Genomic DNA, 13,255 nt, shown 5'->3' on the forward strand with positions numbered 1-13,255 from the left:
TATTAAGACGCACTCTGTGTGTCCCTTCAAACTTCCCTTTGAATCGGAGTGAGGGCCAGAGGGCCAGAGTGAACAGAGTGAGAGATGAAACGAGGTGAAGTGTAAATGGGAAGACATGGTATGCAGACCATGAGTTGTGGAATAGTAAAGTATTGTTATAATTTTGGACTGCAAAGACAAGTGCATGTAGATGGGGTCGCTGGCATGTCTATTCACTATTTGCTGAAAATACTCAACCACATCATAACAACATTGCTATGACAGTACCGGGAGCCTTACGTAACAGATTAAGACATAGCCATTACAATTTTGGTGACAGTAAGATTATGACATAGGCTCTGCACTAAGGGGTTAAGACATTAAGACATTTCACTTGTGCCCTTTGGTAACAAAGGTCCTTACAATAAACAAGTTGAACGCAAGCAGAGTCAAGTAAGTCACAGATACCTAAAGCCGTTTCAAGCACAAATGTGTTTTTAATTTTCTTCGTTTGGACCTATTCAGTTACAGTACCACACCTCTTCAAGAGCCACTCTGTATCTGATCATTACACAATTATCAATGACAGAGAAGAAATGAACGAAATCACATTGGGACAGCACCACAGAACTGTGGTCAAACAGAAACTGCAGCACAATGTACATGCTCCAACATTTTAAATGACCACACAGACAGTACAAACCAACCATGCGAACAACAGGCAGGGCTGGTTTGACAGGAATTCAACCAACTAAGCTTAACTTGTATTACACCGTAATACAAATTTACCTATTGGATTTCAATTCGTCATCAACTTCACACAATTAATCACACAACCACACAACAATACAACACTGTTTACACAGGAAAGAAAAAAAAACCTTTTGTTCCATGTTGAAATAACGTCTTTTTAATATCCAACTCACACATTGACCAGTAGCTTATGGCTCTGTTTGGAATTGGTTCTAAATAAACTCCTTGCTCGAGACAGACCAAACACATTTCAAAGAAACAAGAATAAATAGACGAGACATTTTATCGAACGTAATTGAGCGCACCAACCAAACAAATTCACCTTCATCGTTCAAACAAACACAATTCCATCAGTGTCTGGAATTACCGGAATCAATCAATTAAAGCATGTGCGCAATGATTATAATTCAATTAGCCAGCAAATGTGGCGACTGATGATTGATGTCTTAATGTTGTTTTGATGATGAAACGTGGAATACAGCTTACTTCATATTCTCTAGCTCCATACCCAAATAGTCCTTATGTCCTCTAACCTTGTTAACACTACACAGTATAGCTTTAATTTTAAAATGAAACACTTGATAACACAAAACAATAATAATAAAATAACAGAGACAGACACGTGTAAAACCTGTAACTCCTATAGTTATAGGCTAAATAGTATATGAAACACAATGAATCAGCACAAAATACGAGGAGCCTAAACTTCAAACTTGTAAACTTGTTGCGCACACCAGCAATGGCAGGGGTGTGTGGACAGAAGATGACGGCTGTGAGAGCCCGTACCGATCAGTCCTGTCAGGGCCTTGGTTCCCATCCCATGACAAACTGCTCAACCATGCCTCGGCGATAATCCCTTTTCAACACAGCTGCAGAGCTGGGGCATGAATAGCTCGCCGCTCGGTTGTCACAAAATGACTCACACTACTACACTCCCTGTCGCCACACAAACATACATTCACTCCGCCACCTTGCTGTTATCTACAGCTTGAGTGTCAAACAAAAAGAACAATAACAACAACAACAACAACAGCTGAGGGTGGTGGCGTTTCTGTTGTCTGCAAGGCAGACTTCAGCGTCAGGGACGACAGGGTCCTTTTCATCGCCCCCACACACGGTTGTCGTCTTGCACTGCAGGAGACAGGAGACCTTGTGTGGTGCAGTGCCGTGCACTGCAGGAGACAACCTTGTGTGGTGCAGTGCCGTCTCTGGTGCATCAGGGTCCACACTGAAATACAGAGCAGCAAATGACAGCCTCATCCTTCTGGAATACGCCCCCCCTCCCCTCTCTCCCTATATATGTATGTATATACTGTATATACAGTGTGAATATATATATATTATTGGTAACACTTTATTTTAGGGACACATCTATTAGCACTAATACATACAATATTAATGCCTGTATAAGTAACTTGTAAGGCATGTACTAAGCAAAATAAGACAGTTGTTAAGCATGTATTCACAAATGTCTTGTTCATGCCCAATTAGGGTTTTATTACTAATATAACCTTAGTAAGGACCAGTAAGCCTATATTTCTATTTATTAGTAAGTAGTAAGTGGCAGAATACAATGTGTATAAGCTCCCGACACACTGTGTGAACAAACCCTGAACAGTGTGAAAACAGATGCAGAATAAGGGTCCCTATTCTAAAGTGATGCATTGGTCAGCCCAGATGGCTCAGGGCCTCTGCACTACCAAAGTCCTAGGGCCCCCACACCACCCAGGCCTGCACTACCTAGCCCCCCCGATCTACAAAGTGTAAGGGTATATCAAATAATTAATAATTACTCAGCTGAGTCATCTAGTTTTCTCTTGTTCATATCATTAAGAGGAGGTAACAAGAGCCTATATATAGCAAGGATTGAACGTACACTTGTCAATGGCGGTGGGTTGGTGAGATGTAATTTTTTTTTCATGTACCACTGAGTTTTAATTGTAAAAAACCCCAAAATAAATGCAGAACATTAGAATAATAGTTTTGAAGCAAAACTAAACTACTCTTTTGTGATAATTAAGTGAATGTTTGAGAACATTAGCTTCAAGAAGTGCAGTGCATGATGGGTACGCAATCTAGGCCAACAGACAACCTACCCAGCTCTGAGCCTATGTCCTTAGCTCCTCCCCTCACTTGTGAAATTTAGTTGCTATCCAAACAATTTGCCATGTACGTAACAACATAAATATTATCATTGCTGCATTGGCCATGCATTGCATTTCTGACAAAGGGTGTACCCATCATGCACTGCACTTCTTATAGCAAAATTTCTCAAACATTAACTTATTTATCACAAAGAAATAGCTTAGTTTTGCTTCCAAACTATTACTCATCGTTATATTCTGCATTTATTGTAGGGTTTTTACAATTAAAACTAATTGGTGTATGAAAAAATGACATCTCACCACCCACCGTCATTGATAACTTTACGTCCAATCCTTGCTATATATTGCTTCCAATTACTCTCTGAAATATTGAGTAGAATAAGTGAGATCATCATACCTACTGAGACTAATGTAGAATCTGAAATGTTCTTACACTTTGCTTCCCGGGGGGCGTAGAGTGGGGGCCCTAGGTAGTGCAGGGGCCCTAGGTAGAGTGGGGGCCCCAGGTAGTGCGGGGGCCCTAAGCCATCTGGGCTGAGCAATGCATCACTTTAGAATAGGGACCCTTATTCCACATCTGTTTTCACACTGTTCAGGGTTTGTTCACACAGTGTACCAGGAGCTTATACACATTGTATTCTGGCCCTTACTGCTTACACATAAATAGAAATCTAGGTCTACTAGGTCCTTACTAAGGTTATAATGGTAATAAATCCCTTATTGTGCATGAACAAGACATTTGTGAATACATGCTTAACAACTGTCTTATTTTGCTTAGTACATGCCTTACAAGTTACTTACACATGCATTAATATTTTATGTGTTAGTGCTAATAGATGTGTCCCTAAAATAAAGTGTTACCATATTATTTAATATATATACTGTGTTACCACTCAAACCACTCAAACACTGCTGGAGTGCAGTTAAGACATTACTTTGAAAGGCAGGGAGGACCACCTACACCCTGTGGGGTCTGGGGACATCAGCAGTGCCTGCCTGCCTGCCTGCCTGCCTGCCTTCCTGCCCGAGCAGCACTCTGGATGAACTCTTTTCTTTCTCTCTCCTTTCCAAGACGGTGACCAGGAGGCTCCACACGGTGTGCCTGACAGCAGAGGCCTCCCTTTGCCTCACGTGCCAAGCACCCGCTCATCTTCTCCCGCTGCTCTGTGTCTATATAAGGGTGTGGAAAGACTGTGTCATGCCTCTTACCAGATGAGCCGCCTTTCATCGTACAGTCCAGGGCCCGGAGTAGTGCCAAATTACAGGAATTTACTGCCATTTCCAAGTCCTTCTCCTTCTTATTCCTCATACTTTATCCTTTTGACTGCTGGGGGTAATCACAGTGTGTGTGTGTGTGTGTGTGTGTGTGTGTGTGTGTGTGTGTGTGTGTGTGTGTGTGTGTGTGTGTGTGTGTGTGTGTGTGTGTGTGTGTGTGTGTGTCTGTGTGTGTGTGTGTGTGTCGGTGTGTGTGCCTGTGTCTCTCTGAGTGTGAATGTGCTTAAGTGAGAAAAATTGGTTGCAGGCAAAAAAAATGGTAATGATGGATTTCCCCCAGAGTAGAGTATCGCAGGTAGGAAAATGGAAACTGGAAATTGGAAAATGGAAACTTTCAGCTGCAAATTCTTGGCTCGACGGCATCAGCTCCCGGGCACATGAGGGGACGTCAAAGAGGTGTGTGTGTGTGGGTGTGTGTGTGCACCTCCGTCTCACACAGCATTGGTGGCCATTGTTTCAGGGGCCGGAGCCCGTCCCTCGCTGGGGATTATGGTGTGAAGCTTTTCAATCTCATCCTTCTTATGCGTCGTCCTCCTTTTCTTCTTGCAGCAGCATTTCGGTCGGCTAAAAAAACACACACACACACACACACACACACACACACACAGGGGAAATCGTTAGGGTAGATTGTTACTAATGGTATGGTATTGTACAGCCATCAGGAAGGAGAGACCCATCATTAGAACTTCACAGGCACTTATAGGCATATAGACCTGAAAGGGTATCATTTCAACCCTGCTCTGGAGCCCAACTAAGATTATGATTATGATATGAAACCAGTCAGACGCTATTCATTATACTGTACGGAAGTGTCTCCAAAATAGCCTCCAACACTGTGCATTATAATCAGATCATAGACAGCGCCGCCAGAGATTCTTTAAGTATAGAGATATGCCAACATAATAGGTTTCTATGGGCACCTAACGTGACCAGGTTCCGGTCTGCCTAAAGGGCCGTGTCATAATGCTCCTAGCATTGAATAGAACAGTCCTCAGGTCTGCCTAGGTCTGCCTAAAGGGGGATTTCCCCCCCAATAATAGAACCCGGAAACAATGGGCCAATGGAACCTCTCTCTCTCTACTCTCTCTGGCGCCGCTAGATACTGTGGCAGAAATAACCCCCCCAGCATTCTCCAAAGATGTGCTTTGTAACTGAACTAGAGGATGTATTTTGCAATGTAGAGAGGGTCACCATGAGAACACAGGTGGGATATCACTTCTTGTTTTAAAAATAAATTAATGTTAACTGCACAGTGTCCCTTTTAAGAAAAAAAAATCAACTTGGACACTTCGACTCACTGTGGGCAAACGCAGATGAAGACGAGGAGTATGATCAGGAGGACCAGCCCCGTGATCACACAGACCACGATGATCAGCCTCCTGTCCTGAATGAGCCAGTCGATGTGAATGTACTCACACCGGGCTCCAGTGAATCCGTTGGGGCACCTTCAATGGAGCAGAACCAACAAAAGGGATGACTTCATTATTATTATTACTATTTTAATTCATTATTTTTTGGTCTTTTTGCCTTTATTTATGGTGAAGGTGGTGACAGGAAGCGAGTGGGGAGAGAGAGACGGCAAACGGCCGGCAAAGGACCCAGGCCGGGAATCGAACCCAGGTCGGCCGCATAGCAAACAAGCGCCCTACCATTTGCGCCACGGTTGGGCCAAGGATGAGTTTTTTTTTTACAGACCAATACAAAGAGACCATAAAGGACAACAACAAGGTTTATATGCATGCCATATTCATGGGGTAGTGTGGACTGTTATGATATTCCAACAGCATTTGTGTCATGTTTGTAAACACAATTATGCGGTTGCTAAGAGACCATATTCAGATGACTCAAAAGTCAACCATTCTCTCTTGGAGGAATTTTAATTTTCAGCCGTAAATGATCTGTCAACACCGGTTCAGACAGAGTTTGTTTTCAGTAATTGGCAAAACAACTTGGCTTTGAAGCCTTGACGTTCATACACTCCTCAAGAGGGAAGCTAGATTATTGAGACTTCAGTACTGAACACTACCACTCTTGTACAGTATGTCACAGAAATATGCAGCAAATGGTGAGCAGTGTGAGGAAGGGAAATGTGCAAATAGATCACCACCCTCATTGCTATATTCTATTCTACACATGACTTCAGTTTGAACCAAAATTGCAATACATTGTGGACTGTAGGCCTATCTGCAAATGCACAGGGGATGAAACGTTCTGCACTGACAATTGGATTCTGTTTCCAGCAACATGCTGTACACACAGGTATGGACTTGATGATGAGAAGATGAATAAAAATACCTTTAAAAATGCTTACTTCAAAAACGCTCTCATTCCTTTCCATGAGATGTGAGCATTTTTCATTCTTTCATATCCGTAATCCTCAAGCAAAGTATGTGAAAGTGTGCTTTAGTGGGACATATCAAATGTGGATTGCCGGTTCCCCGGGGCTTGGCATCAAAACCCATTGGCAATGCTGCAAGCCCCACAATAATGAAAATCTATATTTACTTTCCTATCTACGTACACAGCAATAAACCAGCCCTGTCTGCATGTCTAGCCTGCTCCAAAATATCCAGGGAGCAGACAGCACCAAATCCTTTTGAAAAGTGTATTCTCTCACTCCATCGATTACTTTAACCACTCGATCACTCAAAGCCGATGAAACAAAAAAGAGAGCAACAGACGCAGACACCCTCCCTCAGTCATCTTAAACCATGTGTCAGACCGTGGCTGATCTAGGAGTGTTTGTCTCTCCGTGTTGTGATTAGTCAAGTGAAGTCAAGTGTACTTTATTGTCAAAAATCTATGTAACAGGGTTAGCACAGAAGTTTGAAATTGGGTTTGACTAGTTCCCAATGTGCAGTTAAAATAAAACATTTAAATAAGACATTGGCAATAATCTCTCTCTCTCTCTCTCTCTCTCTCTCTCTCTCTCACACACACACACACACACACACACACACACACACACACACACACACACACACACACACACACACACACACACACACACACACACACACACACACACACACACACACACACACAAGTATGCTATTTTGTGCTTCAGTCTTCGTCTATCTGTGTTACCTGCTTAAGATTACATTTCCCCTTGAGGGGCAAATACCTGACACAGCACTAGACTGCGCTCTATGGCACACAATACTCAATCATTTACTGCAGCTTCTGATGCCTGATGCCAGTTGACTGTACCGTACTGTGTACTCCGTACTCCATGCTTAATGTGAAGTATACTGTTAATTGTTTTATTTTGTTATTTGTTACTGTTACACTTGTTATTACATATCACTACTACTACTATACCTTATCTTTTGGGTGGGTCTTCCGTCTGTGTTACGAACCGAGTCTTTGTCATGCTATTCATTGTCGAGGATGCTGATATAAATTGTCTGTTGTATATATCTGGGGTCAGCCGTGGCCTAGTGGTTAGAGAGTTGGTCTTTCGATCTAGGGGTTGATGGTTCGAATCCTCCCTGACCTCTGCCTACATCTCCATCCATGGCTGAAGTGACCTTGAGCAAGGCACCTAGCCCCACATTGCTCCAGGGACTGTAACCAATACCCTGAAAAATAATAGTTGTAAGTCGCTTTGAATAAAATGAAAGCGTCAGCTAAGTGCAATGTAATGTAATGTAATGTAATATATATGTACAGTATTTAATACCTTCCACGGTAACACTAGAATAGTGGTCTCTAAAAAGCTTGATAAAAACTTTTGCTAATGTTTGTAAATGAGTAAGAAATACTATGTTAACACTGCAGTGACAGCACAGCCACAGTCCTGAAGATCTGCCCTCCAAAGAGCAACAGAGATTAAAGCACTGGATACAAAAGTGTCCAGCAGACAACACATACTGTAAAACTTTTTCAGTAGGAGCATATTCCCACTCTGCAATGGTTCTTATCCATCTACAAATATTTGTGAATGTGTTGTTTACAGATAGGTCATTAATAACTGTTAATAAAGTGTTAATAAAACCTTTGGAGGCCGTAATTCTACAGTGTTACCATTTGCACGAAGTTCCCATGGAAGGACCAATAAATGTGACTTGACGTGACTGGAGCTCACTAGCAGGATGGGGCATTCTGATCCTTGACGAAGCAGCACTTGCCATTGGTGAGTGTATATCTACGTATCTACTGTATGTTTTGATTGGTGTCTTATTCTGTTTGTTGGCCTTCTGTCTATCAGTGTTAGGAACTGTGTCTTTATTATTTATTATATTGTTATCAATGTTATTTATTATCTGGGATGCAGATGCAGAAAGCATTAAAAAAATGGTGAGAGGGGCTCTAAAGCATTGCAGACAACTCAGAAAAGGGGGCAAATGTTGAAAATAGTGCACTCGTCCTTTAAAGGGGTATGCCACTATTTTGGGGCTTAATACAGTTAAAATCGTTGGCTGGGGTTTATTAAGGTGGTAAAGTGTCTTATTTTTCATGTTAAGTGTTGTCTTGCTTTAAGACAAGTTAAAAGAGGGAGTATGTCGCTAAGCTAGTGAAAGTCAATGGATCCGTGTAGCATGTAGCATGCTACACGGATCCATTGACTTTAACTAGCTTAGCGACATGCTCCCTCTTTTAACTTGTCTTAAAGCAAGACAACGGCTTACATAAAAAAATTATTTATTTTATTTATTTATTTATTTAATACCTTCTACAAAATTCCCCTTGAAAATATACGCAACTGAGTTTCACTTTGAGTAATGTGACGTGACTTGAACTCACCAGCAAGACGGGGCATCCTGCTCCTTGACCCAGCGGCACTTGCCATGGATGCAGTAGTGCTTGTAGTCCTCTGGACACTTGGAGAAGTGCCCGCCCCACGCATGGTGGCTCTCTTCGGTTACTGCTGCTGCTGCTGCGACTGCTTGGGCACACAAACAAAAACAGAAAAGGGAGACGTTTCGGTGATGAGAGACACACAACAGCCAGTCTGTTGGCATTCCGATAACGGTTACTAGTGTCGTCAGACACATCTCGTGTAACAACAAACAAAGACAGAAAAGTGAGATGTTGGGTGATGACATGCTATATCCATTGAGGTCATTATTTGTCCTCGCGCCTTTTTCTGTGGTCTCCAGCGTGCTAAAAGGCTTAACGTCATCCATGATCTGCATATTTACTCAATACATTGCAAACAACTAAATAATTGAAACAACTTTCTCTCATTTGCAGTTGGGATGTTGAATGGGAGAAAGAACCCCAAAAAGTCATTCTGTGTTGATTGACAGCAGGGAAACAACTATTATTTTCTCCACAGAGGCAGAGTGGCACTCACGGAAGCAAGAGGCCAGAACGTCAGAAGTTAAGGGTAGGGTTCGCACACCGAAAAAGATACAAAGGTCTGTTACAGAGGTTTTTCTTTCTTTTTTTGAAAGCAGAGCTAAGTATTCATTTCAACGTGCTGCCTTCTGCGCTCAAGAGGACAGAGGCTACGGGAAGAGATGTGAGTGAAGGCAGTGAATGACTTGCATCCCAGTCCCCTGGTGGCATCATCATAACAACAGTTACCGGCATCAGACTTCTAGTGTAAGCCTGCAGTATTTATATGTGCCTGTGAGCTGTGTGTGGAGCCAGCCGCCACACTCTCTGACGCTCCTGTTTATATTTCAGACTGGTGTTTCCACATTTGAAGGTCATTATTGTGGTGGGTAGGGTAGGCAGATATATTTAATAACCTCCTTCCACCACCTCTTAGGGAGCTGCTCACACAGACATGGGAGCACTTTCAAGTAGAGCCTGAAAATACACCTCACATACCTTCAGAACCACCACCTGTCTGCCAGCACTAATCCGTCCAAGAGGCTGTGAGAAATGTCTTTGCTTGCCAGTATCCCTCTCATTCTGTGTGGCTTTTCTAGGGCATTTCTTGTTCAAATCAGACCTCATGGTCAGGATTCTCAATCAATCAATACAGCCAACCGTAAAAAAAACAACATCTAAAACACTGTGTTTCCCCACAGGAATCCACAATGAGAGCACGCTCCAACTTAACCAATAAGCCTAAAAGCATTCCTGTTATTCTCTGGAGTTACATTTTTATAGCAAAGCTGATTGTATTGTTTAGCATTTAAAACATCCCACCTCTAGACTGAAGCACTGCAGATGACACATATCTGTCTCAATACTTCATCTTAACAGCACAAAAAGGAGGCATGCAGCACTGAAAGCAGGAGTTAAGCTTCAATGTGGATTTACACCAACACCATGATTAAAACACAGACAAGGTTTACACCATCACTATCAAATGTTTAGCTCTCCCTGGTTCAATGTTTTATGAAGGTGAGCTGTCATAGCTAAGCGTGCTAATGTCATCATCAGCCCCCTGAAAGATTGTAAAAGCAGGGCCCCCTGGGAAACCTGAGATGCAAGTTTCAGGATGACCTGGAAGTTCAAACTCCACTGGCTCTAATTACTCCCAGCACACTTGAAATGCGATCTGCACATTTACGGGCAGAAAGGTGAACCTGTTGAGGTTAAAAAAAAAAAAAAAATCAGCTCCCCATTTCAGGTAAAACGCTTAAAATATTCAGTCCAACTGTTCGTTCGTCTCTCCATATTGTAAGGTGATGAAGGGATGGGTGGTTTAACACATGGATGGCTTGCTATTAGGACTTTTGATGGGCCGTGCCAATGCAATACAATGGGCTCTGTTGAGTCTACCCTGAGACACGCTACATTCCACTTTCACAAAGAACTCGGTGCCTCTATGAAAAGAGTATTATATTTCACACCACCGTCCAGGCGAGCAAAGAGGGCTACAATCAAGTGAGGCTTTTGGAATGTTCAAGGACACCAGCAATAGTACAATGAAAAATGTTGACCCCACCATTGAAGTAGACCTGATGGAAAAAGATGAAAGAAACACATGCATGAAAGAATTTGTATAAAGGATGAATTGGCGCCAGTTGGTTATACAGCAAGTAGTCTATTATATGAGCACAACTAAACACAGAGCTCCGCTGTGTGGAGAGAGAGAGAGAGAGAGAGAGAGAGAGAGAGAGAGAGAGAGAGAGAGAGAGAGAGAGACTCTTACCTGCACAGCTGCTGCTGTTGTCATGGGGACTACAGGAAACACTGTTGTTTGGTGGTGCTTTTGTTACATTCCATTCAGCCTTGGAGTATTTACATAGGGCTACAGCTGCAAGCCAGAAGACAAACACAAGCAGTGGTGGCACAATTCACAATTAGGTAAACAAAATCTGGTCTTAGTCAGCCCTTGGCTGGCATGCCAGTGAAGTCTGAAACCAAAGGCCACAGGGCCATGAGGAATTTGCCACACACACTGTAATTAATTTGGATTACTCTTTAATCATTACCATTAGGCCTACCTGAGACATCAAAGACCAGACAATCCTTACGATTTAAGAGATGTTCTGTGGGCATGTCATCTCATTAGGGATCCCTGTTTTATAGGCATATGGCATTCCAAAGCCTTGATTTCACATGCGCCATGGCTAAGAAAATTACTTCAAGATGCACGACTTTGTAGGCTACAAATGAGCTGGCTGCACACTTTGGATAGCTGCGTTGAAAAGTTACAGCTCAAGCTCACAACTAGCTTATCAGGACAGATGATGACACACCACCCTGACTTGTATGAAATGGAACTATGAATGACAGTGTGCTGTTTAATAAATTATGAATGACGTCTTCCTGATGTAAACTAGCCAACGTCATTCACCGACAAAGCTAAGCCAACTCAACTTTACGAATGAAATGGTCAATGTCAAGTCAGTTGATACATGTAAACTCTGAAGGCTATGACATTGCAGCTACCTGACAGGCCTAGTGTTCGTAAGTTGGTAATTAAATGCGTAATACGCACTTGGCAAGAGCATAGAAAAGGTCTTACCTGCTAGAAGTACAAAAACAAACTTGTAAGGATTTTCCATTTGTATTCAGAGCTGATGCTCTAAAACGTCAGATTTCATTTTCCTTTTCTAAGCTGTCGCCACTGTTACCCACACATGGCAAGAGTATGCTCAGTGCTCCACTTTTTGCGTCAGCCACGATAAAGTAATCCAGGGGAATTCCCACGAGTGGCGTTCGCTGGCGCGCGCAGTAAAAGTTTATTTTCCCAGCAACTTATTCCTTTGCACACTTTTCAAGAGACTATAGGCGAACACTTCAATAGTAGTGCAACAGAATAGCAACCTTGAGTGTAGAATAGTCCGCGTGGGGGTGGTACCGAAACTTCACATAACCGCCCACCCCTCCTCCAGTCTTGCCCCTACTCCACCCTCCGCTTCTCGAGCGCAGTATCCAGAACCCAATAAACTAGAGGTGTGTCGTTCATGAACGAGCCGGTTCTTTTGAACGGCTCCCTTAAGTGAACGATGGGAACCGGATCACAGCTGGGGGAGCCACTCGACCGTTATTTCGTTCATTTTTCATTCATTTGAAGCACGTGACCTCGACCAGAGTAATTAAATTTGGGAAACAACACAATTGTTTGCCTCAAAGAGAGGCAAAAGCGGTCTTTAGAAGCAGGAGAATAATCAGTTGTTGTTTGGACAAAATTACCTTGAGGTGGAGTCAAAATATTACATTCTTAATACTGAATAAATAATTTAAAAAAGAGCCAAAAGAGCCAGTTTTTTGAACGGCTCTTTGAAAGGAACGAGCCACTAAGATCCGGATCCCGACAAAGAGCCATAAATCCCATCTCTACAATAAACCAAGGAGGGTCGAAATTCCTGTGAAATTAGCCTACCCGACCTAAACACTGCTGTTATGATTATGGTCACGGTGGTGATCATGGTCACCACAAAAATGCCACAAGCCTCAAGATATCCTAGTTCTACCTGTTGACTATTCAGACGTGGGACAAGTTGTAAACACAAGACAAAACGCTGCGTCATTGCCAGTCATAAGCCAATTTTGATCGTCTGTAACTATCAAGGTTATGTCATGAACATATAATATGTTCAGTAACTGGCATATAGACCGTGGCATGCTGTTAATACTTACGGCATTATGAATGAACAATATAATGGTAAAGTAGAACAGAAACTACTCACATCGGCCAAAGTCAAAACTCGCGCCAATCTAGACGCTCGGCGCCTCTTAATTTACCAGGCAGTTTACGTAGTGCCGCAGTACATGCTTGATAAACCACA

At 42.6% G+C, this 13,255-nt stretch overlaps 1 protein-coding gene across 4 annotated transcripts; it reads right to left on the reverse strand.

Annotated features, from left to right (window-relative positions):
* Positions 1–272: 272 nt before the first annotated feature.
* On the reverse strand, positions 273–12,311 carry btc (betacellulin, epidermal growth factor family member). Of its 4 annotated transcripts, none has more exons than XM_063210119.1 (6): positions 11,989–12,311; positions 11,170–11,274; positions 8,859–9,000; positions 5,411–5,557; positions 4,548–4,676; positions 273–1,960 (listed from the first exon to the last, which is right to left on the reverse strand). In XM_063210119.1, the coding sequence occupies exons 1-6, from the start codon at positions 12,026–12,028 to the stop codon at positions 1,714–1,716; spliced, it is 810 nt and encodes a 269-aa protein (XP_063066189.1). In that variant the 5' UTR covers positions 12,029–12,311; the 3' UTR covers positions 273–1,713. The 4 variants fall into 4 exon arrangements, 3 of the variants coding, with proteins under 3 accessions (XP_063066189.1, XP_063066190.1, XP_063066191.1); XM_063210120.1 differs by having other exon boundaries at positions 274–1,960; positions 8,859–8,997; XR_010036519.1 differs by having other exon boundaries at positions 1,882–1,960; positions 3,773–4,676.
* Between the last annotated feature and the right edge of the window lie 944 nt (positions 12,312–13,255).

The sequence above is a fragment of the Engraulis encrasicolus genome, chromosome 11, assembly GCF_034702125.1.
Source record: "Engraulis encrasicolus isolate BLACKSEA-1 chromosome 11, IST_EnEncr_1.0, whole genome shotgun sequence".
NCBI classification, from domain to species: Eukaryota; Metazoa; Chordata; class Actinopteri; order Clupeiformes; family Engraulidae; genus Engraulis; species Engraulis encrasicolus.